The 26,588-nt window shown below is 36.4% G+C and overlaps 3 protein-coding genes across 5 annotated transcripts; 1 reads left to right on the top strand and 2 right to left on the bottom strand.

The window, feature by feature from the left end:
* The first annotated feature begins 138 nt into the window (after positions 1–138).
* didum (dilute class unconventional myosin) lies at positions 139–18,007 on the top strand. Of its 3 annotated transcripts, XM_076622779.1 has the most exons (22): positions 139–279; positions 7,802–8,226; positions 8,705–9,005; positions 9,081–9,398; positions 9,734–10,222; positions 10,300–10,506; positions 10,688–10,810; positions 10,896–11,194; positions 11,629–12,247; positions 12,344–12,535; positions 12,601–12,963; positions 13,053–13,352; positions 13,450–13,555; positions 14,029–14,215; positions 14,547–14,745; positions 14,821–14,914; positions 15,043–15,099; positions 15,475–15,645; positions 15,726–16,401; positions 16,467–16,749; positions 16,839–17,006; positions 17,287–18,007. In XM_076622779.1, exons 1-21 carry the CDS (start codon positions 253–255, stop codon positions 16,956–16,958), a joined length of 5,556 nt encoding a protein of 1,851 aa, XP_076478894.1. In that variant the 5' UTR covers positions 139–252; the 3' UTR covers positions 16,959–17,006; positions 17,287–18,007. The 3 variants fall into 3 exon arrangements, with proteins under 3 accessions (XP_076478894.1, XP_033199768.1, XP_033199770.1); XM_033343877.2 differs by having other exon boundaries at positions 16,839–18,007; XM_033343879.2 differs by lacking the exon at positions 15,043–15,099 and having other exon boundaries at positions 16,839–18,007.
* Positions 18,008–18,076: 69 nt separating this feature from the next.
* CCT5 (chaperonin containing TCP1 subunit 5) lies at positions 18,077–21,455 on the bottom strand. The gene is made up of 7 exons (XM_033343882.2): positions 21,220–21,455; positions 20,319–20,743; positions 20,054–20,246; positions 19,464–19,733; positions 19,055–19,240; positions 18,491–18,809; positions 18,077–18,416 (listed from the first exon to the last, which is right to left on the bottom strand). Exons 1-7 carry the CDS (start codon positions 21,325–21,327, stop codon positions 18,283–18,285), a joined length of 1,635 nt encoding a protein of 544 aa, XP_033199773.1. The 5' UTR covers positions 21,328–21,455; the 3' UTR covers positions 18,077–18,282.
* A 429-nt stretch (positions 21,456–21,884) lies between these two features.
* Positions 21,885–26,384, bottom strand: spab (space blanket). The gene is made up of 6 exons (XM_033343885.2): positions 26,244–26,384; positions 25,550–25,747; positions 24,907–25,033; positions 24,679–24,828; positions 24,403–24,491; positions 21,885–24,316 (listed from the first exon to the last, which is right to left on the bottom strand). The coding sequence occupies exons 2-6, from the start codon at positions 25,709–25,711 to the stop codon at positions 24,173–24,175; spliced, it is 672 nt and encodes a 223-aa protein (XP_033199776.1). The 5' UTR covers positions 25,712–25,747; positions 26,244–26,384; the 3' UTR covers positions 21,885–24,172.
* Positions 26,385–26,588: the final 204 nt, after the last annotated feature.

The following is a 26,588-nucleotide window of genomic DNA, read 5'->3' as shown; positions in this document are numbered from 1 at the left end:
AAGAAGAAGAGAAAAAACAAAAACAGAAACATGCCTTGACCGCACCTCAGGTGACACCAGGATGTATTGTATAGTCGAAAGAATATCACTGTGCTTGTAGCGCGTATAACTTTTGATTGGACGACAAATGTCGTAGGTATTCTTATCTGTGCTGAGGTGTGTGCGTGTGTGAGTGAAATCGTGTGTGGCTGTGGGTGCTGCTCTCCTCGATTGTATCTGACCTGACCCAGGTGAGCACCTGGACCAACAAAGATGACTACGAGGGAGTTATACGTGAAGGTACGAACCAGTTCAGATGCTCAGGCCATCGCAGGTACACGAATCCAGTTCTACGATGGCAACTGGTTTAGTAGCATTGTGACAAGCTTGTCTGTTGACATTTACAATTACCTTTTCATGAAATCTCTCTTAAAGCCTGGCGAGAATATCTCTTCCATTATAGAACAGTACAAGAGGTAGAATTTTAACTTGAGTTTGTGAATCGAATAAATAAGTTCCAATAATGACAAATAAAAATGTATATTATCGTGTAAATGATCGTGAGTCTAGTAATTCTTTGAAAACAACAGAGAGATGTTTGGATCATTGTCGAATTACAAAACGAATTTTCGTCTCCGACGTCCCCTGAATATTTCCATAGTTATTGCTGGCGTATCTAGTTTTATAATATTGTGCAAACTGCATTTGCGTATTCTCTTTAAAATTCCGAATGGAAGAGTCCGTTCCGCAGAGAAGCAGAGGAGGTCTTTCGGTAAATATGTTGGAGTAGATCTCATGTAAACGTATGCGAAATTTTCCCTGGGAGTTATTCAGTGTTTTAAAACACTCGGATGCTTCTATTCCTTCTTCCGATTTCCTGATAAAAATTTTAAAATATAGCTGCTCGATTTCGGATGAATATCTGGCTCAAAAAAAGATTGATCGATCTTATCTGTCTGCCTGATGTTACTCTCGTTTCATTTTATACGAATTTAAGTGCATGGAAATGCGTTATCGATTACGTTTTTGAAGTTCGGAAAAGTTCGAAGCGCGTCGTTAAAACCTGAAACGAAGCAAGGAAGATTGAATATTATTTTGTAAAATCGAACGAAACTTTCTTCTTTTCTATCGCCGATGCATATCGTGCATGGTTAATTGTTTGAGAAAATTGTGGTATAGACAATATATTGTTGCAATTAGTTGGGAAGTATCCATTATCGATTCGATCGACGATGTCTTTCTCAAACTTAACTACTACTTTCACAAAAGGTGTCTATTCCTTTCAATTTTTATAGCAGTAATTTGCACTCTTTCGAACTATGCATGACCTTCTCAATATGACATTTCAAATTATAGTTACACGTATCTCATCGATCTCGCTTGTACAAAAAAGTGATTCGATACTCTCTATGATTTAAACGATACGACAATGACAGGTACGTGAATTATAATTCTGGTTTATAACAGAAAGTAGTGGAGAACGAGGGACGAACAAGTCTAAAATCCAGAAGTTCTTTTTAAAACAAAAATCAATAATTGTCGTATGGACGCTCGGAGGCTCAAGACCTAAATTTCGCTTTAAAACCAGTGATTACGACTAGGTTGTCGACCACGATAACATTTGTTGTATACAAACGAAGCGTTTCTTGACAAGATATTATTGCGTCGAAGCATTAGCTATGTCCCTGACTAAGTATCGCTCGTAGATAGACTAAGTATCGTCTCTCGTTGTATTATAATCGTTAATAATAATCGTTATAATAATTAGGCAAATTGTCTATACAAAAATCAGGTAAACTAAAATATTAAAAAGTAAGATTCTGCTCGCATTTAATTATAACTTACCCACGAGGAAATATCTGTTAACCATGCAGAAATGAAAACTGGGATACGGTGTTCTGAATTAGCTGATAATTACTTGGGTCTTACTATGCGTGAGAATGTTACGTACAAATTGCACAGTGAACGTAAGGGAACGATACTGTGAGAATACTTAGTCGACGAGAACAGAGAGTTTAGTCCAGCCCGAACCTGCCCCTTTAAGGTCGTGCCGTGGCTCTCCATCTTGGCTGATTTATTGCCTTGGTCAAGTGAACTGCGGGGGTTGTCCGAGGTCGTATCGCAATTTTCGTCCAAGTTGCCTGCAATGATATTTGCTTTTTAATAGCGCTAACTACAAATAGTAAGAGAAACGTGGCTAAAATATACCCGCAACCGTTAATGGACATTACATCTGTAGATACTGGTAAAGTCAGGGACACCTATTGCTCAGTACAGAACGCGCGTATTGATTTAGTCATCTTATGGATGGTCTTTGAGTTTTACGATTTATAAACGCGAACAGAGAATAATATATCGCGTACGAACACAGCTTAACTCTTAAAGGCCACGAATTTATTAATACGAATTTTTGTTTTCTTATTGTCAGCCTATAATGATATCGCACATGTGTTTCAAAAATTGCAAAATTCGAACTAGTTTCTCAGGGAAAAGCTCTTTGGGAACTTACGAAACAATTATTTATTAACACGTAATGCTGGCAAAGAAAGAAACAGACTCCAGGAAACAATGTCCAAATATTATTTTTATATTTTTTCATTCTCAGTTTGAAATGCTTCTTCGACGGTTTTCATGTTCTTTTAACATAGGATTAAGTTATTTCCTGACGTGATCGTAATATTAATTTGTAATTACCGCGTACGATGATCGTTCCACGCTTCTTCTAGTGTCAAATAATAACGAAACATCTAATTCCACTGGTTCGATTTTGTTAATTTCTTGATTTAGAGAAGATGCTTCCAGGTAAATTTTCTTACGATGACCTTTAAGGGTTAAAATGTTTCCTGGCTCGAAACTCTTGTAACAATTAATTACGCAATAGCAAGTGCTTAACGTTTTGCGAACTAGTTTCGACACGTTTGAACGTAACAGGCGAACTCATAATGAAATAGAATGTCGTCTAGGTACGATGCTAGCCGGTTTGAGACACAAGGAAATAATGAAATTATATTATGCAATAAATTGAAACACGAACCGTAGTCTCGATCGCACCTTTACATTTAAAGGTAAGCTAACCCCATTCGAGACTGTTGCTCGCACGATCAGTTCGAGGAACGTGATCGCTAAGACTTCTCTTACGAACGGGCAGTTCCCTTTCTCTCGGAACAGAAAAGCAAAGCGTCTTGGAATAGGTCGTTCTCCTTGCTTCTTCGTGGCCCGTCACAAGGAGGCGCACAAGGAGTCACTATCGTGGACATTATGCTTCGCGTGATTTTATCCGAAAGGTCAAGGAAGATTTCTTTGAGACTCGTCATCCCACGATGACCAATGTGTTAATCCGGGTATAACGGTTTCGTAGAAATATTTTCGTCATTCTGCCCTTCTAATTCTTCCACGCTCGTAAATTGATCTCCGGTGCCTTGAAAAATACGTGTACAATACGAAGAACGCATTTTTGTAGACTTTCATTGTCTCGTGACGACAGCACCGTGATACAGCAATTTAGTCGAGAACAAAACTGTCGCTTGGTTAAATACGGTGTTTCGATCGCCCTTTTGTGCAACCTCCGTGAAAAACGGAGGATTCCTTATAGCAGTCTCTCACGAAGGCATCCCGCTTCGCGATCTTACTCAACACTGAAAGTATGAACTCACATTCTCACGCTCGTAAACTTCGCTCGATGAACATTGTGCATTTAGATTTGCATTTGCAGTTACAGTTTATATGCTGTCCTTTAAATTATAGCGGCTCGAGAAAGCGTTTGAATACTTGTAGAAACTCCCTCTCTCTTTCTCTTATCATTCTATTACATATACAGCTATAATATAGGACATTTTTAAAGCTTTGTTAGCACTCTCTTCTTTATTATCGAAGTTAGTAATACCAAATATGAATTGGTTCCAAGTTTTACAAATGACATCACGGTAGCTGTATCTCTTTCTAGCGTTATCGAAATTTGAAACGTTTTATACAACGCATAATAGATTCAGAAATGTTTCTATAGTTCCTACAAATGCTCAAATACTTTCGCGACTCGACTTATATCTATCTTCTGCATAGTTGAGATCGATAACGCATCGAACATGATCAAACGATATGATAGAGGCCGCAATCAAGAAATACGTACTCGGTATGAAAGGCACGTTTATCTTTAGCCGATTGAAAGGGAAACTGTTGGGTGTACAGGGTGCATGTGACACGGTAACTCGCCACCGGTGTTAACGGTGCCAATTTCGACGCACGTGGTAAAAATCATACGTGGGCGGGAAACTTGACCTGGTTATTCTCGATAACGGAGAACCTTTCTCAGGAACAACGATGCCGAGCTACGGCGATCGATCTCTCGACGACAAACACGACGTCAAGCGGTTTCTAGGTGTAGCATGATGCTCTCTAAATGTACTTCGGATTTGCTGCTGAAAGCGTAACAACGTTAAGCCTTGGCAACACAGTCGCGAATAACATTTTGCGATAAATGTTAAAGTTCACATCTGCGTAAATCGTCAACAATAACAGAAGCAGGAGAAAAGATAGCAGACACCGAGGAACGTTAACAATGATCGCAATTGTTATTTGTTACGTATTGAACAAACGAACAAGTGCGAAGATAAATTATTTCCCACGTCGGACGTACATAAAAGAATATGACAGGCAATTTCAAACGTATCTACATTACCGGAGTATATTTACGCCACTTGTGTTACGTTATTACGTTAGGGTCTTAATTTTCAAGAGAAAGGTTTCCGCAATCCTTAGCTTTCATTTTGATCAATAAGCGAGCAGAACAATCGGAGATACGCGTGCAGGGGATCCCCACGCATTTTAAAGCTCGCCAAGTTGTATTCTCTTGTTAGGCGAATACATACGAGTCGTGAAATCTGGTATTTTGTGGGAGGAATCAGTGTCAAAATGATTCATTCTGGAGTGGTTTCACGGTTGTAGATAAGATTATAACATGTATCTTCCCCTTCCTATGTTTACGTGAATATTAAAAATAAAATTAGATGTTCGTGGAATAACGTCATCGTGATGACGTCATAAAATTGTTATCGCGAGGTCGTTATTGTCAAGAAATGAATTTTCTAATTGTATCTTATGCCGACGAAAAAGTTGATAAATTCCCTGGTACGCGTTACATACTATATAAAGATACGTTGTTACGTTCCATTCGTTTTTCATAATAATAATGATGATAATAATCGATAATATTGAAGTTATCGAACGTAGTAAAAAATTACGTAGTTTGAACATTGAAACGAGTCGTGAGTAGAACGCGACAGAAGCCGTAGATCGGTGGTCTGTTGGCGAAGCTCAAACACAACATGCGAGTGGACTGCGTTCATGTAGATACCAGAACTTCCCCTATATTTCTGCGTTACTATGTTGCACTGCGTCAGAAATATCTTCGAAATTATCTCTTCAGCTGGTCGAGGAGCACAACGATATTATTGAAAATTTTTTCTTCGGGAATTTCGCATTCGATGAAAGTTATGGTTAGGATAGACCCGAAATATTCATGAATGGGAAGCAGAGATTTACGTACCTAATTACTAGTTACGCAACTTACGAAAGCCGTGAGAGAAGTGGAGGTTGAGAGAACAGCAATTAATTTGAAAGGAAGAGGGGAAAGTCGGATATTCTCATCTTCGAACTTAGCGATTGTCGCGCTTAGATTGAATCGCGCGCGGTTCGCTCTCATTCTGACCACCTTTTCAATTAACAAGCCGCGTGGGAACCCGGTAGGATTTTACTTTTTATATAGCTTTCCGTGAGTAAGACTTAACAGAGTAATCGTTATTTGGTACGTAACGTAGAAAGCATGAGAACTACGTATAATACTTCTTTGGTATACTTTGACGAACGAAGTGAACCATCAAACGTTCATCGTAAGAGAAAGGGTAGGATTTGCTGGAATTAGAACAATAGAATATTCTACGAGTCATCGACCACTTACTTTCCGAAAAGTAAGCACGATCGAATAAGTACGAATCGAATGTACGGAGAAACGTTGAAATCGCGAAGAGAATTTGTCTGCTACTTTGCTGTTCGTTATCGTCGAAATATTTCGTAATACTTTTCTTTCGATGATTTCGATGGGATTCGAATTTAGGAAATACATATTTCGTTGAATTTTTTTCCATTCAAATTTATCGATGTGTCACAAATTACGTTTGCTGGAAAGGTGGAATTCGTAATTGCACAATCTGAAATTGCAAAGTCAGCAATCAACTAACCTCGAAACGCGAAGATACAATAACTACACTTAGAGTAACGTGGCGTTAGTAATCATTGCTGAATTATAGTGCATAGTTTACAACTGAACGTCTAAACACGGTGATGTTCAAAATTTCGAGGTTAATCGTTCCGTTAATAATCCCGCGAAGGGAGAAGTATTCCATATTGCGAGAAAGTTGTAATTATTGGTTTAATAATTTTAGTGATAGTATACCGAGGTATGAAGTTACTTTTAATTAAAATATCGACGCTGTTGAAAATGAAATTTGTCTATGTACCATGGATATCTACATATATTCTTCTTGATTCTTTCTCGGTATCTTTCGAACGATGTCTTGCATAATAGTTGAGTTATGAGAGTTCATGGTTAATTTTCATTTCTTCCTAGCCATAGCTGTCTCATATACGCGTGTCACTATTCTGTTTAAAGGCAGAGCACGCATAAACACTTTACTGTTTTCAATCGTTTTAACCGGTTTTCGAATATCAAAACGCGACAGCGTAAATACAACGACGTTTAGAGAAGACAGCAAACTATACCGTTGCACGATATTTCTTCAGCTCACGTAATTCGTCTTTTGTCTGTACACCGTGCTCGATAACAGTACATTTTGGTATTTCGTGTCTCATTTGTATGATAGCGAGACAAGCTGAAGAACCATTTCCTTGATACCGTTACGAATCTTTTTATCTTCCAAGGAGAATTACGTTCAACAGTGTTGGTTTTTATCTTTGAAGTGCCTTTTCCTTTGTTGAAAAAGTCCCTTTAGAATTGATAATTTTGTAATTAGAAAATATTACGTTCAAAGGTGTTTGTTACATCTTTGAAATATCTTCTCCCTTTTTGGAAAAGTTGCTTCAGGGTCGATGATTTTGTAATTAGGAAAAATGATACTCAACAGTGTTCGTTTCGTTCTGGAAGAAGGAAATATCTTTCCCCTTTTTGGGGGGAACGTTTCTCCAGAAATCGATAATTTTATAGTCACTGTATTTTCAAACACGTTACGGAAAAACGTGTCGCGGTAAAAGAGTAATAACGGTTCTAATGCGATAACCAATCTCGATTTGGCGCAGTTGGCGTCGTAATCGATATGCTGTATTGCCGACCTCATTTTCATACGTACTTCTCGCAAAAAGGAAAAGCAGGTCATCTTTTTAAAAGAAGGAAAATTAGACGCCGAGTAATTAACTCGTACGAGCTCGTTCGCGTAGTTGAAAAACTTCTTGCTTGGGCTCGTATCTCAAGGCGATATTTCACCGTTGAATCGCGAAGCTTAACTTTTAAAACAATAATGATAGCGCGAAGTACTTTTCAACGTTATATCGCTAACATAAATTCACCATCATAACAAACTGTAAAGTACTTATTATATTGACGCAAAGGTGCTTAATAGAAATAGTGATATTGAAAAGGAATCCGTGTTTCGTTGGAGTTAAAGTTATGGTAGAATTAGGTTCGTTCTATTATTGCTGTACAACGTTGCATCCGTAGATTTGCCATCGTAACGAACTGTATTGTACCATGTCGATTCACAGATGCTTGATAAAAATAAAAATAGACGTATTGAAGAGGAATATGTGTTTTCAGGGTGGTAAGGTATGGGTGCCGCACCCAGAAAAGGTTTGGGAAGGCGCGGTGCTTCTGGAAGATTACAAATTAAAACAGGGAACCTTGAAGGTTAATACGGACGATTCCAATCAGACGAAGGTCTTGGAGATCAAATCAGATTCCGATTTACCACCGTTAAGAAATCCTGATATACTTATAGGGGAGAATAACTTGACATCGTTGTCGTTTCTTCACGAGCCAGCTGTTCTGTATAATCTACAGATTCGTTTTCAACGACACTGTATTTACACTTATTGCGGCATCGTTTTGGTTGCGTTTAACCCATACAATGAACTTCCAATTTATGGCAACGACACGATATGGGCGTACAGGGGTCAGGCGATGGGCGATTTGGAACCTCATATATTCGCCGTCGCTGAAGAAGCGTACACCAAGCTGGAAAGGTTGAAAGCTTCTTTACTCTGTCACAAATTACTTAACCCTTTGAGTGTTCGCTAAAGGTACCAATAACTTAAAAGCCTAATACCGAGCGAGAAGCGTGCAAAGAATACAAAATACACTCACATCTTTGGACTTTTAATTTAATGTAAGAAGATGGCAGAGGATAAACAATGAAATGATAAGCCTATTTAGATTTTTCTGATTTTAATGCCAATAGGTGAAAAATATGTAAATGCCTCGAATCGAGAAAAGTAAAATATTTAAAAATAACTGACAAATGACAGGAGATCTTTTAAAAAGCAAGAATATTTCTAATGTTAAGACGGTCGATGATTTTGAAATGTTCAGGAGGATAGAATCTTAAATTACCTGTATGGTGTTGAGAAGAAGCGTTGTCTGTACGGATTAAACACTCAGAGGGTTAAAGGTTATACAGGCAGGTGATGGTTAGAGTTTTTAAATGTTGCATAATAAACGTAGGGAAGGTCACGACCAATCTATTATCGTTTCTGGAGAATCCGGTGCTGGAAAAACTGTCTCTGCAAAATATACGATGCGATATTTCGCTACCGTCGGTGGTTCAACGACCGAGACGCAGGTCGAGAAGAAAGTCCTTGCCTCTCTACCGATCATGGAAGCTATCGGTAATGCAAAGACAACGAGAAACGATAATTCCTCGAGATTCGGGAAGTTTATCGAGATTCAATTTAACAAACACTACCACATCACCGGGGCCAGTATGAGAACTTATCTTCTGGAAAAGTCAAGAGTCGTGTTTCAGGTATTATTAATTAGTACACCTCTCGCGTTCGTTTCTTTACAAATGAGCCGGTTAGTTAAACGAATGATTTTCTAGACATACGAGGAAAGGAATTATCATATATTTTATCAAATGTGCGCAGCCGCAGCGCGTCTACCTCATTTGCATTTGAGCCACCAGAGTAAGTTTCACTATCTAAATCAAGGAAATGATCCCTTGATAGATGGCGTGGATGACTTGATGTGTTTCGATGAGACGATAAGCGCGCTCACCATGCTTGGATTCTCGTCCAAGCAGCAGGACGACATGCTTCGTATTTTAGCAGCTATTATGCATTTGGGAAACGTGAATATAGGGAATGCCGATAACCAAAATTCGAGCAATGAAAACGACACCGAAACCAGTTACATTCATGTAAATATCATGATTTTACCTTAACGGAGATCCACTCTGCTTACATTTGGTTAAAATGTTCTATCTGGCACTTTCTCGTTTTTCAAGACACGGCGAAATATTCGAAATTTATCCCGTGTATTCTAGCTTCCAAGCATAGTTACGTTGTACAGGCTGTTACGAGATAACGATTAAACATTTTCTGCGAAGCGAAGAAAAACAAAGACGGCACAATGAAAATGATAATTTTTCGTTGATAGAAAAGATTCCGTTTTCTTCGGTTTCGAAATAGATAGGACATTTCAATCAAAGAGAACTTTACTGACATTCGATGTACCTTGTTGCAACCTTTTTAGTCGTCAGACAAACATCTATTGATGATGTGCGAGCTGTTGGGCACCGACGTAAACGCGATGAGAAAATGGCTGTGCCATAGAAAAATCGTGTCGATGAGGGAAGTATTCTTGAAACCAATGAACGTGGAACAAGCGATTGGCGCTAGAGACGCACTGGCCAAACATATTTACGCGGAATTGTTCAACTGGATCGTAGCTGGCATCAATAACTCCTTGCATTCTCAAAACAAACCCCAGTGTTTCATCGGTGTCCTGGATATCTACGGTTTCGAGACGTTCGAGGTCAATTCTTTCGAACAGTTTTGCATAAATTACGCGAACGAGAAGCTTCAACAACAATTCAATCAGCACGTTTTCAAGTTAGAGCAGGAGGAGTATTTTAAGGAGGAGATCGAATGGACTTTCATAGACTTCTATGACAATCAACCTTGTATCGATCTCATCGAAACGAAACTGGGTATTCTCGATTTGTTGGACGAGGAATGTAGGGTTGGTGATACTTTTCGTTCTTCTTCCAAAAACTCATCCGCTGAAACGTACAATACTCAAATGACCATTTCATGCAGATGCCGAAAGGTTCGGATAGTTCATGGGCGGATAAACTTTACTCGAAATGTGGAAAATCGAAACACTTCGAAAAACCACGATTCGGAACTTCTGCCTTCTTGATTCACCACTTTGCCGACCGGGTGCAATACGAAACGACTGGATTTTTAGAAAAAAACAGAGACACCGTTATCGAGGAACAGGTTGACGTACTGCGAAACGGAGACGTATGTAAAATTCACGTAACTCGGTGCTTTGGATTATGGTTCCAGTAGATGCATGTTCTAACTAACCAAATGTTGGAAAGTACACTTATAAAAATATAAATATTACAAATGCATCCACTGTGGCCATAGCCTTATGCGTAGATCGCTATGCAGAAAATTTTCATACTGTTTATTGTTTCAGAATAAGTTATTGAAGAAATTATTCAGCGAAGAGGATCCGAAACTTATGGTACCATCGAACGTGAGACTGAAAGTATCGGCTCAAAAGCCAGCATTAAATTCGCCTAAGCAAAATAAGAAAACGGTAATTTGATGCTGCAGAGTTTTTGCTGTAATTCTCTGTTGGTGATTTTGGTCGATAAATGTTTGTTGTTGTACAAAATCTGTAGGTAGGTTCGCAATTTCGCGACTCCTTGAATATGTTGATGTCTACATTAAACGCAACTACACCGCATTACGTGCGCTGTATCAAACCAAACGATACCAAGGAAGCATTTGAATACAACCCAATTCGTGCGATGCAGCAATTACGGGCTTGCGGTGTCCTAGAGACGATTAGAATATCCGCCGCTGGATTTCCCAGTCAAAGAACATACAACGAATTCTTTCTCAGGTACAGGAGCCTCTGTAAATTCAAGGATATTCGACGCGACGACCTCAAAGAAACCTGTCGACGAATATTGGGCAGGTCAGTTACGTTCACTTTCCATTATCGTCCCACTTTCTTTCTCCTTCTATAATAAATTTATAATATAAAATAAATCTCCTATTAGGATATTCAGAAAACGTGTAACATTTTTGATCAGTCGATTAATTCTACCAATAGAGTATTTTATATGTATATTTATTATGTCCTTTTACCGACAACTTAACAAATACTAATTGGACACCAAATGTAGCAGTTAAAAAAATTAATCTGTCATTGGAAATGTATATTTCTATGATGACATAATGCATTCAAATTTTTGCTAACTTTCGCTGTGAACTTTCCAAACTACTAAAATACAATAAGCTCATCTTTTCTAACACAATCGAGAGTTACCGAAAGTAATGGTATATCTATTGCTCAATAATGCGTTAATTCCACAAAAATAGAATATAAAACAACTTGAATTTCCTCAGGTATATCAAAGACGAAGATAAATTTAAATTCGGCAAGACGAAGGTTCTTTTTCGTGCTGGTCAAGTAGCTTATCTAGAAAAGCTACGAGCGGAACGACAGCGAGATGCTTGTGTTATGATCCAAAAAACGGTGCGCGGTCTGATATGCCGTAGTAGGTATAAGAAGATTCGATGTGCTGTGCTTGGTCTTCAAAGATACGGAAGAGGATACATCGCTAGGCAGAAAGCTCAGGCTGTGAGGGAAGAAAGGGCCGCGACGAAAATTCAAGCTCGTGTCAAAGGTTGGCTGAAGAGGCGTCGATATCTCCAGATAAAACGCACAATTCTCGGTATTCAGACGTACGGCAGGGGAAAACTGGCGCGGCAGAAATACGAACGAATGAAGGACAATGCGGCAGCGATTGTAATTCAGAGATTCGCCAGGGGTTACCTTGTTCGAATGGCGTGCAAGAAAAAATTAAGAGATATTATAACCGTTCAGTCTTGCATCAGAAGGCATATGGCGAGGAAAGAGTTTAAGAGATTGAAAGCTGAAGCGAGAAGCGTGGAACACGTAAAATCTCTGAACAAGGGATTAGAGAAGAAGATAATGACCCTGCAGCAAAAGATCACCGAGCTTGTATGTTTTAACAACATTATTATTTACAAGTTTAGGCATATATGAATAATATTGGTGTTAAAGGTGTTGAATGTTGGAACACTGTTTGGTTTCTAGATGAAAGAGAATCAGGTATTGAAGAACGTTCAGAACGAGGTGATAGACTTGAAACACAAATTAGAAGGACTGAAATCCGTAGACGCGGAGAATAAGAAATTAAATGCTATACTAATAGAGAAAGCGAAAGAATTAGAAAAGATTCAGGATATCGTGAAAGCTGAAAGAGATGAAAAAATGGATATTTTACAGGTAAATTGTTGAAAATGTTCGGTTAAATTGTGTATAGGGGATTGAATATCGTATATTTTATTTAGGACAAGGAAAGAAATACACAAGAGAAAGAACAAGAAAATATGGAGCTTCTGGGTGAAATCGAAAAGTTGCGAAAGGAACTTTCGGTAGCTAATGAAAAGTTGAAGAACAACCAACGCGGTGCTGAAGAGAACTTGAAGTACCGTTTAGAACAGGAAAAAGATCTTCTCCTGCTGGACCAGGACCAGGATCGTGGCGCCTATCAGAAATTATTGAAAGAGTATCACGAGTTAGAGCAACGTACAGAGATGTTAGAACAGAAACTCGCTATGCATGCTCCTGCACACTCGCGTTCTCTTAGCAATGCTTCCAGCAGTAGCGGGCAAATCGTGTCTACGGAACTTCCACAAGATGACCAGAATATCGTAAAATCATCTTTTATATATTTTTATCTAGATTTAATTCATTTCTGTGATATATAGTTTAATATTTCGTTTAATTCCGTTTAAATAAGGATTTGGGTTACGGTTCGGTAAGATCGACTGCTTCTTCCTCGACTCCTTACTCACGGCTGGAAACGATTGACTGGAATCAGCAAAGGTCAGATAGTCCACCCGATGGGGAGGTCCAATCAAATAAATCACCTGCCGAAACGAATGGTCCGACACACGCGCCAGTAGATATTGGATTAGTGTTGAAGCTTCAACAGAAATTAAAGGATGTTGAGAAAGAGAAGGGAAGATTAATCAGAATGGTGGAAGATTTAGAACGTGATAGTCCCGAAGAAACTTCGAGGATGCAAGATACATTTAGGGTAATTTTACGTGCTTAGAAGTTCGATCTATCGAAGCGATAAGTTAGTAATACGCAATGATGATATTAGAAATAATACCTATTTCTGGATTTTATAGCTTCAAGAATTGGAAATGGAAAATGCTCAATTAAAGAAAGATTTAGGTACTTTAAGAAAAAGCGTTTCCTCGACAGGCCTAACTGGTGCCCAGCAGAATCTCATGGGTAATTTGTTAATTTACATGGCTAAGGAATTTTTCCATTGTTTGCTTTATCGTGTACTATAATCGAATGTCGCTTTCTTCATATGTCTCTGTTTAGTCTAGTTTTAATATATTATACCTTTATGTTTTATTTTTTTGCTGTGCCATTAACCAAAGCTTAGTATATAAGATATGCAAATATTGCACCCTCATAGATCTTTATTTTGCTTCTTGCAATCCTTTATCTGCTTGATGTATGCACGTTAACGTTAATAAAACACATTCTCCCGCCTCTAATACCCAATAACCATAGTTCATATCATGCCGTTCCCTGATGTGACTATTTATAACGTTGAAAGCAATAAACGATTAAAAAGAAAATTTGTTTTTCTTTCGCACTTTCTCTTTGTTTTTACATCATATAATCTGCTTGTGAAATAAAAGGGATGATATAAATGGATAAATGAGGAGTGCGATAAATAATTTCCATTTTAGGACAATTTGATGCGCTTCAAGAAGAGCTTGAGAGAAGACGAGAAGAATGCATTCAACTGCATAGCGTGTTGGCAGATAATACACGAAGAATGAAGAGCTTAGGCTCGAATTATGGCCGTGATGTGGACATTATAAACGAAGACGGCGAATTAGTACTCGCCTTCGAAACACAGAAAAAGATCAACAGGTATTTTGAGATTTCTCGAATTTTGTAATCTTGTTTTTGACGAAAGAGAAATGTTAAACCGTATCTAATCGTGTTTTGTCGTTTGTGCATGCATTTCAATTTTCAGTAGACTTAAGACAAAGCGAAAGGCCTCAAGAGAGTGAGTTGAGCAGATAATTTGCCGCGATTAATCAGCGATCTTTATCAGAAATCAACGAAACTTATCGAATGTCATTCATTATCAAATATCTCATACATCTACCTATCTAGCGCTAGTTCCTTCAGTTTTTTTCGATTGAACAATTTTATTGAAAGTAATAGGTGAATCGACATTTTGTGTTTTCATTTAAAGGCAATTAGAAGACGAGCTTCAAATGAAGGAGAAAGGGTGGCGGGCACAGAGGGATGAATGGCGAGCGGAAATCGATAGGTTACAGGAGGAAATTGAGAAGCAGCAGAAGTTACTATCCGTGAATTTGAGCAAATCGCCGCAGACCCAGACTGAGGCATATATGCAACACGAAATTGCCAGGCTAACGTCTGAAAATTTGGTAAAGTTAATTTTAGTTGTCGCATCAAATAAAGTTTTAACATAACATTTATTAATAACGATAATTTGGATGTAGGAATTGCAAGAAAAATACGATAAAATAGCAGAAGAATGCAGGAAGTTTAAGAGGCAATGCAAGATACTTGCGAAACGTCTGAGGGATGCAGGCTGTGAGTACACATTACTAAGCAAACTGTGTAAATTTTCTTGTTTTTAAACGATATAAAAGGAATGGTCGCGTAGTAAAAATGATTGGAAAGTAGTATTAAAATTGTGTAATATTTAAATGCTTTCTAAGATGAGGGAGACGATACTAAGGAACATAAGGACCGCCCTCATATGTCAAGGGGCGCCGGTGAGTGCGTGGTCCAATGTTCATTTCCATTGCACTTCACATATACCATAATTCACCATAATTCGTATAAATTAGTATCTATGGTAACATTACATCATCTGCCATGTGAATTTTAAAACCTCGCATATTACTATGGGAGACTCAAAATTGTCATAATTTTATTATTACAATAATTATATACAATTATTGTTATAATCTATTATCGTATTTTCAAACTTATTTCATTTCATGCCATTCTTCATTCTATTTACTTTTTCGGCTTTTTTTGTTTACATCTTCGATTTATCTATTTGTTTTTTCAGTTTTATTAATTTATTTCCATCCGACTTCGTAAAACTAAAAATTATAAAATGAAATTAAAATTCTTTTTTATAGTGCCAGATACTGCAGAATCTGTAAGCGATTCTGCGATAATGTCTTCCAATAGTCAGTCGGGAGATAATGGAAGTAATTTGCCAGTTATCCGGAAGAAAGAAAGAGATTATGAGGGCATGTTCGAGTTTAGAAAAGAAGATATCAACATAATAATACGTCATCTCGTTTTCGGTAAATTTAGATAACTTCATTTATGTTACATAATTTGGATGATGCCAGTATCTTTTGAACTGTTATAATTCTTTTTCTAGAGTTAAAACCTAGAATCGCGGTGACATTACTTCCTGGTCTGCCAGCTTATATTCTTTTTATGTGTATAAGGCATACAGACTGTGTAAACGACGATGAAAAAGTGAGATTGTTATTAACGGCATATCTCAATGCTGTGAAACGTGTAGTCAAGAAACGCGAGGACTTTGATTGTAGCGTACTCTGGTTCAGCAACACCTTGAGATTGTTGCATAATATGAAACAGTATTCGGGAGACAAACCTTTTCAAATCGAAAACACACCAAGACAAAATGAGCAATGTCTTAGAAATTTCGATTTAAGCGAGTATCGCCTTGTATTGAGCAACGTGGCGCTTTGGATTTTCAATAATATCGTAACGAATCTTAAAGAAAGGATTCAAGCTCTGACTGTCCCCGCTCTTCTCGAACACGAAGCTATATCAGGCTTGAATTCTAACAAACTCGGTCGACCACGATCATCCTCTATGGGAGAGGAGCCAGAATCGACTCAACAAAAGCTTAATAAACTTCTCGATGAACTTACTTTAGTGTATAAAACTCTTCAATATCATGGTGTTGATCCTGAGATTGTCGTGCAACTTTTCAAACAACTGTTTTACTTCATGTGCGCTAGTGCTCTGAATAACTTGCTTCTCAGGAATGAGCTTTGTCACTGGACGAAGGGCATGCAAATAAGGTTCGTGAAGGTTTGCTAGGATTATTTAATGTGATTACTTAATCTTAACATTATGCTGTCTTTAGATATAATTTAAGCCATTTGGAACAATGGGGACGAGATCGAAGATTAGAAGCAGCATCCGAAGTGCTTCAGCCAATTGTACAAGCAGCACAGCTTTTGCAAGCTCGTAAAACAGATGAAGACGTAAATTCTGTGTGCGAAATGTGCAACAAATTAACCGCGAATCAAATAGTGAAAATTCTAAATTTGTATACACCAGCTGACGACTTTGAAACGCGCGTGCCAGTTTCGTTCATCAAGAAGGTACAGGAAAAATTGAGTGAACGTGGTGAGAACAACGAACAGGTAAGTCTAAATTTTGCTACACCTATCTATTATTGGGTCGGCTATGTTAATAAAGAAGTAATTAATGGATAATCAATCTTCTTTTTCAGCTGTTAATGGATCTTATGTATTCATACACAGTAAGATTACCATTCAATCCATCGGATATTCGACTAGAGGATATCGAAATACCAGAAGTACTTCATTTACCCATGCTCAAAAAGGTGTAATCATAGGAAAGGAAAAACTTAGAGGCCCTGCTGTGCATATAATTTTTAGTTGAGTAACAGTCTAATGAATAATCGAATTCGTATAGTCTATTTATTAAAAAAAAAAAAAAAAAAAACAGAAAAGAAGGAAACAAAAGAAAGAAAGGAAGAATTAGATTACTTTCATAAAATTAGATAACGCATCGAGGGGGGTCATCGACATTACATTTTATATATTTTTTTTTACTCGTGTAATTTGTATTTTATAAAACATCATTCCTATTCTTCCGCGTAAAAGTGTCAATTTAACAAATTCGTTCTGACAAAAATTTTCGTTATTAATGTATAGCGATTGTACGTCAAGACTTAAGGAGGATGGTGTTGATATAAGGCTCTGCTGGAACTTGCGATTTAAACATCTGAATTGAGTGAAGACATTGGACGTACGTTAAATAAGAATAAGTGAGATATAAGAATGCAATTATATACGATGAAACGAAGTGCCGAATTCTGTATCGTATGGTACAGAAATGTTGTTATGGAGATTAAAGATGTTTAAGAAGTGCGTTGTTTCTTGGTGTTGTTAGTCTATCAAAAGTTGTTATGGCAAAATATTGCAACTCCAAGCATGAACTTTATGTATGTAATAAATCTATTGGAGATGCACTTATTGTGTAAAAACAGAAAGAAAAGAGATATGTGTTATGCTGGGATAGATTGTATATTTTGTGATAAGAGAAAGACTATCTGTCTATCCCCATAGACCGAAGGCTGAAGATATCGGAGAAAAAGAAAGAAGATAGAGGTATACAATGTTGTTATAATATAATTTATAAATGTACAAGCGATCGTATTTTGTGCCATTTTATTAGTAGAATGTTACCAAATTGTTTCTTACGTTGATCGATCTGCATTTACGTTTATGCTTTATGAAATAATTTTGGAAACAAAATTCCCACAACCCGGATTATACAGGAAAAAATATCTGTCTACACGATTATACCTTGACTCGATGTGACAAATTTATTTGTTCCTACGAAGAAAATAAAAAAGAATCGTTGATGGAATCATATACCCCACTTATTCAATACACTGCACATATTAGTAGCAAAAATACATATTTAAACAAAAAAATTAAATTCTGGTGAAAGTAAAATCATTTATTTATTCTGTATCACAATGCTGTCGCATAAATTATCATTATTACTCGATGACAGGAAGTAAACTAAGTTAAATACAATTATTATTCATTAAAATGTGAATGAAGCTGGAAGAAGCAAAAATAAGGTGAAACGTTAAAAAATTCCAATAATGCAAGTATCGAAGTAAAAAATACGCAACTTCCTTAGGCAACATCGCCGGCATCGTTTGGTGAACGTATGTCATCAATTTTAAGTATCATTTTGACCAACTGTGTAGCCAATACAATTTGTTGGGTTTTGCTCGTCAATGTTTCGATGACGTTTTGGACTTTCATATCTGAAAGAAAATGAATAATTATTTATTCTTAACTATTACAACGAAAGATGAAAGTGCAATTATTCGATACGTACCGAAAGTACCACGGTTTAGGCAATCTACACCAAACGTAGGGTTATTTTCAGCCAATTGTGCTGCTTTAATGTTAGCTAAAGCATTTACAGGCGAAAGGCCAGAATTTTCGGCAAGTGCCATAGGTACGGCTTCCAGCGCTTCGGCAAATGCACGGAAAGCATATTGCTCCAAGGTGCTGATCTTGTTGGCTTTTTCAGCACAAGCAAGGGCACAAGAAATTTCAGGGGCACCTCCCCCATACAAGATTTTTTCATTCTTGATTACATTACGAACTGTACATAGCGCATCATGGATAGCTCGTTTCGCTTCTTCAATGATCTAAAAATTGGAATAATTCATAAATTTGCATGTTCTTGCACAGAATAAATAAAAAAAGAAATATGTAAAATTGTAGCATCAGAAGAAAAATTCAAATTAAACTGATTTAAATTGAATTAAATTAGATAAAATATATCTTTTAATGCTTTATTCTTGCAAGGTGTCTGGTCAGTTAGATATATTTGAATACCGCTGAAATTCTCCTTGCTTTTATTTCTCTTATAAAAACTTTAAATATTGCTTACCATCTTGTTCCCTCCACGGATGAAAATAGTAACTGCTCGAGAATTCTTGCATTCTTCGATAACAAGCATTCGATCTTTGGTAGTACCAAATGTTAATTCTCTTACAACACCAGCGTGGCCGAGTTTTTCCGGTGTCAATTCTTCGAAACGAGGAACAATACGACCACCTGTAGCAATAGCTATTAGCTGAAACAAATTTGATACTGTTTTTTACTAATGCTTTTTTACAGTTTTTTATAAAGTTAACAAGAAGGAAAAGAATCAGACCTTCAGATCTCATGATCTATTGGTCATTAGAGCTACAGCAAAAGAAAGTCAACTTATTAATTTAACTTTCACACTCTTCCATTGCGATTTGTCGTCATTAGGCAAGTAAATTGATCATACAGTAATTAGAAGCAAAACTTACTTCAATTTCTGGGCCACCAACCCATCTGACCGCGGGTAATTCACTTTGAAGAAGGAGATGATTAGCTTCATCATCAAATCCCCATTGACAAATAGCAAGCGTGGCACCAGCATTTTTAACCCTCTTCACCATCTCGGTGAATTTTTCTTGTTCGTATTCACGCAACGCTCTATAATCATCGACTGAAGTGACATCCAACTTATGTTTAGTTTTTGGCTTAGGTGGCTCAAACGGACATGTCAAAATAGCTAATTTAACATCTTCTAATCTCTGTAACGTGATAAATGTATCTCTATTAACAATTTCATTGATTGATAAAATAATTTATTAAAAGAAACAATCCCTTCAGCTCTCATAATCTTTTGATCATTGAAGCCACTGCAAAGATCAGGTTATTAAATAGCTACTTAAACAGAAACTTTTACTTTTTCAGAAGTTAACAAAAGAGTAACCAAAGAAATAGTTTCAAGTCTCGACAATAAGTAAGCTAAAGAAATATCCTGAATCTTCACCCTTCTCTGTTTCAGTTTGTCATCATTAGGCAAAATAAAATATATCAAAAAGGAATCTAGTACACTAACTGACTTTACCTTAGGCATTTGAGGATGACTAAAGTCTTTGTCAATAACAACACCGCGAACTAGGACAGTATCTTCCAATCTGCCTCCAACTTTCCCTTCTAGTTTTATCAATTCAAAGTTCACATCACGTGCAACAGGATCTAAAACTGCAAATACAGCATTTACAGCTATTTCTGCCATTTGTCTGTGACACTTGTTGATGCTAAAAAAGAATAAAGGTATTGCTTTGTCTTGCCCATATTAAATACAAATAATCAAAAAATGTCCTTCTTACATCTTTGAACCAAGACTGGTCATGGCAATCTTTATATAAGGTTCTAGGTTGTCGGGAGTACCCTCAAAATCATGAACAATTTTCTTTAAATGATCTGTTGCACATTTTGCTGCCATTTCAAAGCCATCTGCTATTCGAATTGGATGAATTCCTTTGTCTAACAGTTGCTCAGCTTGTTCCAAGAGAGCACCTGCTAAAACAACCACTCCAGTAGTACCATCTCCAATTTCATCATCTTGAGATTGAGACAACTGAACCATTAGCTTTGCAATTTCATGATCAACATCCATGTTTTTCAAGATTGTTGCCCCATCATTTGTTACTGTGACATCACCATCAGAGCTGACCATTAGTTTGTCAAGCCCCCTAGGTCCTAACGAGGTTCTCAAAATATTGGCTACATCACGGGCTGCCAAAATATGTGACTGTAATTAAACAATTACTTATTAAACATGTTATGTATATATTTTATGTAATATTTGTCAAGATAGTATTACAGCAATAAATTTTCTGGATTTCATTGGACTTATACAATAGTACTACTGATCTCCTTATATGGTCAAAGATCAATATCATTGTGTTTCATTCAACTTTCTAAATTGCATGAATATTACTTTAATGAAAAAAGAATGAAGAGATATAAATAATGTACAGACTACAATTTAAGATACAAGTATGTATATAATATTAGTTCAGATTATATCGTTTTAGTAGCAATGTTAGGATTAGCTGCCAAGCCCAAAACGTCGCCATTACCGTTTCACGTGGTCGATCCTTTAACACAAGCTTTTAATTTATAAATCCAATGAAATCATGAAAACATATAAGAGAAAAATTATCACTATTTTACTAATTCTATAGAAGGATAGGAAAATTATTCAAAAAATGTAAGTTTACGTACCTTGATGGCATCAGTGCCGGTTAGACGTTTTTGCCTTTCCTGGTTACGAAGAATAATAAAAGGTCTACCATATTCATCAAAGGCCACAGTACCAGGTATTGCGGTCATTTTAATCGTCCAAGAACCTCGGACACTATGCTTAAAATAGTTTCAATGAGAAGAGCGTCGTCTGTTCTTACAAACTTACGTTCCTTCGTCGTCACTACACGACCATTTTGTTGCCCATAGCGGATATTGGTGAGTGCGTAGTGCCATCTATTCTCGAATATTCCGAGCTTGCTTTAGGTTAAGAATGGGAAAGGAGGGAATTTGAAAATGAAAACCACGGCTGCACAGAAGAAGAACTACAAATTTTCCTCTTAAACATTCATTAACAAATCGTATAAAAGAACTGTCTAGAAAAATCATTACTGCAACGCTTTACTCTAGGAAATGTACAAATTGCAGAAATTTTCCATCATTTGCTTAAATTATATATATATATTTATTATAATATATATCATATATATATATATTATATATATAAATGAAACTTTTTGAAAATATTTTTAATATAGTCTTTTAGATATAGCCGTTTTTAGTAGAAAGAGTCTTAAAAAATTGTAAAAAAAAGGAGAGATAGAGGTTTTTTATGGGGAATGACGAAATAATAAACGAGAAACAGGTTTAACTGTTTTGTATGCACCACAGTTTATTTCACATTAAACTATTATAACTCTGTATTATAATCTTGAACGTTACATATACATAGTTATACACATATAATTATTCTGGAAATAGTTCATCTGACAGAGGTACTTTGACTCCAGGCCGTAATGGCCATAGTCCCTCAATGAGTCGTACGTTCAAAGAAGTTTTCTATCCAAAATTTCCATGCTGGAAAGAACTTACTATCCTATGATATGTATCAGTTTTATTTATTAGTTTACTTTTACTTCTTTGGTTCCACGAATAGTATTAATCGAAAGACTAAACAAACTGTATAAACAGGAGGGAACGAAGTTGACAGTCATAAAGGATTAAAACATATTGTAAAAGGTATCTTCTTAGCCGCTTGTTATAGTTTCCAATCAAACTAAGAGTTGCAAATTATTCACCTCGAGCAAAGTAATCAATTAACCCTTTTGAGATGTCGTACGCACGACGCATCGGAGGGTAGTTACATTATGTTATAGATATACGCTTGCGGAAAATATATGAATACTATATAAATATATAGCGTTTTGGTATACATATCGATCAAAGATAAAAATATAATTTCAGTAAGATATATCTCATAATAACATTCACATTTAAAACTTTCTTAATGGATTAGGCATTCACATAATATGTGTTAGAGTTCCCTTATACGATAAAAGATCAACGATGGAAGTATAATACCATATAACTAGAAATATGTTCTCTTTGTGTGTTTGGACTCTCGATGACTAGCACAGTAGCATAGAAACGAGGGGTCGTCCAGATTTCGCAACAGGTACTTTACGCATCAGAAAGTGTTTCACGACACTGTTTTAAAATAACACTGCGTCTCTCGTGATTACAATTGTAAAACATTTGCTTCATTCATATTTTTCATCTTCGTAACTATGTCGATAATTAACACGTCTCTTTTCTTATATATCTTTTAAAATCTCGACTCTGATTAATATCTAACATAACGATTTTCATATACATACATATATATATTGTTTTAATTATATTATATTTAATGTTAGAAGTTTAATAACACTTAACGAAGCGACCTCCGAGGTTTCAGTGTTCAATAGAGCGATTCCCGCGATCGATGCTTAATAGTTCGATTCTCACGATAAATATTTGATCGAGTGGCTACCACATTTAAATCAACATTTCTTTTAATTGTCTACATACATACGTATATCTCTAATAATTTGGAATATACGCTAGGTAAAGCAAAACTTCACTGCCTCAATTTTTTTCTGGATCCGTGTCAATTTGAACGCTTTACTTTCAAATTTTACTGTATGACTTAACGGTAACGCATAAGTTACATTTGTTAAATACCGACGAAGATGTTCGAAAATTTCCAGAGTGAATGCTCCATACAATCGAGTAAATTCCTATCCATAAATGATTCATAATTAGACTTGGAACATTTATCTGATATCTTAATACTATTTCAATGCTCGATTCTTTCTCATGAAAAATAGTCCTTTATCGCTGATATATCAAGAACGTTTGATCTATGAGAACTTGAAAACCAGAAGAGTGAAAATATATTTTATTCTGTGCGCGTTTGAGAAATTCCAGTATATACCTTAACAGTAAATTTAGGAAATTTGATTCGGGGATCTCTTGAGATCTCACCGAAAGTAGTTTTTGTCGTGTACAGGGCAAAACAAGTTGAAAGTACTCTACTTTTCAAGAATTTCTAACAAATTTTTTAATCTAACAAAATTTTGTCAAAGTTAGATATTATATTTAGTGTACGCACTGTTCAAAGCTTTCCTAGCAGTTTCCCATTGCTATCGTCATTAAGATGTCAACTTAGTCTAATTCGAATATGTTTAATCAAAAACAAAAATGAGTAAAAATAAGACTAACAACGTAGTAGAAGAAAAGAAAATTTTCTCTTCCATCACACAGCCTGTACTCATCGTTCATCAGAAACTATCAACCTTTAAAGACACGCTGCCTAACTTTTCTCATGAATATATATATATATATATATAGTATATTTTATAATCCTATAAGACGGACTATTCTGATATGTATCGTATTTGTCAGTCGTAATATTTGGAGGAAAATAATCAAAAAGCGCGTTTAATGATTTTTCTACTTCTTTGACCTAACAGGCAAAAGTATAAATAAAAACAATTTAGGGAATTTCGAAGTAATAGAGTTATCCTAAGTTCCTCAAAGTAATGAAAAGGGGTATTTGATTCATGTAGACATTTCTTCCATTCTCACCAATTTATGAGGAACGACGAAGCTCTTAGGCGAAGGGAACCCGTTTAAAAATTCGATTTCCCTGTCCAGTGATCCGCTTTTCACCAGAAGTGTACTGGACGATAGATTTTATCTGGTCCATCGCAACTGGTCCGATGCACACTAGAGGATCTTTGAAATACGAACAAACCTAATGGAAAAGATAACTTTCGTAATGACTTCTATTATTCGGAATTATTCCGATTTGATGTTATTTTTACCCGGAAATGCAAGTACCTTTCTTGGTGTTTGTCGATGACGTCTCTGAAGCTGACAACACAAACCGCGGCTGATATCGCATTCCCCAGACATATTACATTCTTCATCTGCGAGAATTAAGAATAGGATATTCTAAATTTAGAAGTTAAATATGATATAGTTCTTACGTAAGAGAGCCTGTTCCTTTGACGTAATCGTTTGTGAATTGACCTTTATCGATTATCTCTACATTCTTGTCACGTAAAAGACATTTACTGGTATTGACAGCAAACGCCCACATATGTTTATACGTACTATACAATTTATTTGAAGTTACTGGTGGCTGACACGAACGAGTTTCGCTGCCAGCAACCTCGGCACACAATAAACCAGTTTCACAGTCGTTATCGTTCCTGCAAAGTTCTCCCTGCTTCTGCCCCAATTCGAAAACGCAGTGGCCAATATCTAAAATTTACAGGCAACTTTGTACCTTCGACTATTGTCCTAAAGCTGTGTAATGAAAACACAAGAAATGAGAATTACCCCCATCGACGTTTACACAGATGAAAGACGGACAGCACTGGTCGTTAGCCGTGCACCTTCTTTCATAACATGGTACAACTTCTTCCAAAGAGTCATAAGAGTATCCGTAGCTGGTAGATAACGGACGCTTGAAATAAAACGTGGGACATTAATGTGTATTATTCGATATCATCGTCGAGAATAGAGCAGCTCATGTTTTTAACTAACGCGAATTAAATAAAATACGGAGAATTAGTAATTATATTTTTCGATCGCTGTTAAATTTGTTAAATCATTTAAATTTGTGGAAAAAGAATGAAACAACTATTGATATGTGTGATTTTTGCTATTATACAGTAAGGAGTAATTATAAAAACATTTGGATAACTTTTCTAACTTTGGGACAATTTCTTTAATTTTCTTTGTCGAAGATTCGCAATGAAATCTCTTTGATCTAGTTGATAGTTGCTAATGTTACTGTCCTTGTTTTAGAGAATTATATTGAAATATAAAATCCCTTGCACATGAATCGTATAATGTTCTATGGAAATAATATATCGATCGTATGCCGGTTGTACTGCGGCAAAGTTGCAACAATTGTCTACTGTATAAAGACGTCTCAATATTGAAGAAACTTACTTGTTCGAACTTATTTCTTTCATACCTGATACAATCCTGTTTTGGGCATGTGGTCACCGTGACTACCATAGCCAAGATTCGATAACATTTCTGGGCTGAAACGATTAAAGAGACCGCCCCATGCCTCCACTTCAAGGTGCATCGTGCTCGTCAGAGCAACCATCATCAATGCGACACACGTGTACATTTTTGGTCTCGTGCAAGGACACTGCTGTTTGCACCCCTGAAATTTAAGTTGCTTTATATATTTATACTAGTTACTACTAGCAACTTTTTAAATCAAATTTAATACGTATCACGGAATAAAATAAAATTCAGTGAAATATAAGCGAACAAAGAAATATTTGTCCTTTCTATTACGAAATTAAACGAACTGTATTCCCTGTATTTATACAGTAGCTGTTGCGATATACGTTGTGATTAAATTAATATCGAAAGAAATGTCAAAAGTGGTAAAAATTTACAAACAAAGAACAATTCTGTTCTTTATTGAGTTTTTTAACGAGTATCGAACATTTTTTTGAGGATGATAAAGAATCCTTTGTAATAAAATTTTTAACATGTACCGACATTTTATTGGATAAGATAGAGAGAATTCTTTACAAAAAATTTTTTTTTAAAAGAAGACGAAATAACGTTCTTGAACAGGGTGAAAGAAAAAATGTTCCTCGATGGTCTTACAAATGGCGATTCAAAAATAAATTTCAACTTGAACTTACAATTTTTTTACTGTAGCTAACTTGCTGATGTTTCTACTTAGATGGGTCAACCTGGAAGGATCAGCTGCTTCTTCTTGGGATCAACAAGTCCTCAATGGAGCTTGCTGGAGGACTGAGTCGGAGCCGTGCTTGCATCGACAATCTATACTCCTACTCCCTTGTTCCGGTTTCCCTTGTACAAGCTCGTGCAAACATTCGCGCAAGCGCGACACCTGACTTTTTACGCACACGATCCAGGTACCGTTTTATTCATTCAGATTTTTACTTCGTATTTCCGTTATTGTTGATTTAGTTTCTTCCTCGAGAATAAGAAAGAACGAATGTTTTATAAATCTTTGCAAGTTA

The sequence above is a fragment of the Bombus vancouverensis genome, chromosome 11 (assembly GCF_051014615.1).
Source record: "Bombus vancouverensis nearcticus chromosome 11, iyBomVanc1_principal, whole genome shotgun sequence".
Classification (NCBI taxonomy): Eukaryota; Metazoa; Arthropoda; class Insecta; order Hymenoptera; family Apidae; genus Bombus; species Bombus vancouverensis.
The sequence above is the reverse complement of the archived record's forward strand: the minus strand, read 5'-3'. Positions and strand labels throughout refer to the sequence as shown.

Bases quoted from the DNA above. Each gene is read 5' to 3' on its own strand.
- CCT5 (XM_033343882.2), bottom strand. From the start codon at position 21,327: ATGACCGCAATACCTGGTACTGTGGCCTTTGATGAATATGGTAGACCT. The intron at 18,810-19,054 runs GTAAGCAATATT...TCCAATTTTTAG, and splicing joins TCCGTGGAGGGAACAAGATG to ATCATTGAAGAAGCGAAACG. The intron at 18,417-18,490 runs GTACGTATCGAA...ATTTTCTTTCAG, and splicing joins CCTAAACCGTGGTACTTTCG to ATATGAAAGTCCAAAACGTC.
- spab (XM_033343885.2), bottom strand. From the start codon at position 25,711: ATGTACACGTGTGTCGCATTGATGATGGTTGCTCTGACGAGCACGATG. The intron at 24,829-24,906 runs GTAATTCTCATT...TGTAAATTTTAG, and splicing joins CTGTGTAAACGTCGATGGGG to ATATTGGCCACTGCGTTTTC. The intron at 24,492-24,678 runs GTACGTATAAAC...TAATTCTCGCAG, and splicing joins AACTTCAAATAAATTGTATA to ATGAAGAATGTAATATGTCT.
- didum (XM_076622779.1), top strand. From the start codon at position 253: ATGACTACGAGGGAGTTATACGTGAAG. The intron at 10,507-10,687 runs GTATGTAAAATT...TTATTGTTTCAG, and splicing joins ACGTACTGCGAAACGGAGAC to AATAAGTTATTGAAGAAATT. The intron at 14,915-15,042 runs GTGAGTACACAT...ATGCTTTCTAAG, and splicing joins ACGTCTGAGGGATGCAGGCT to ATGAGGGAGACGATACTAAG.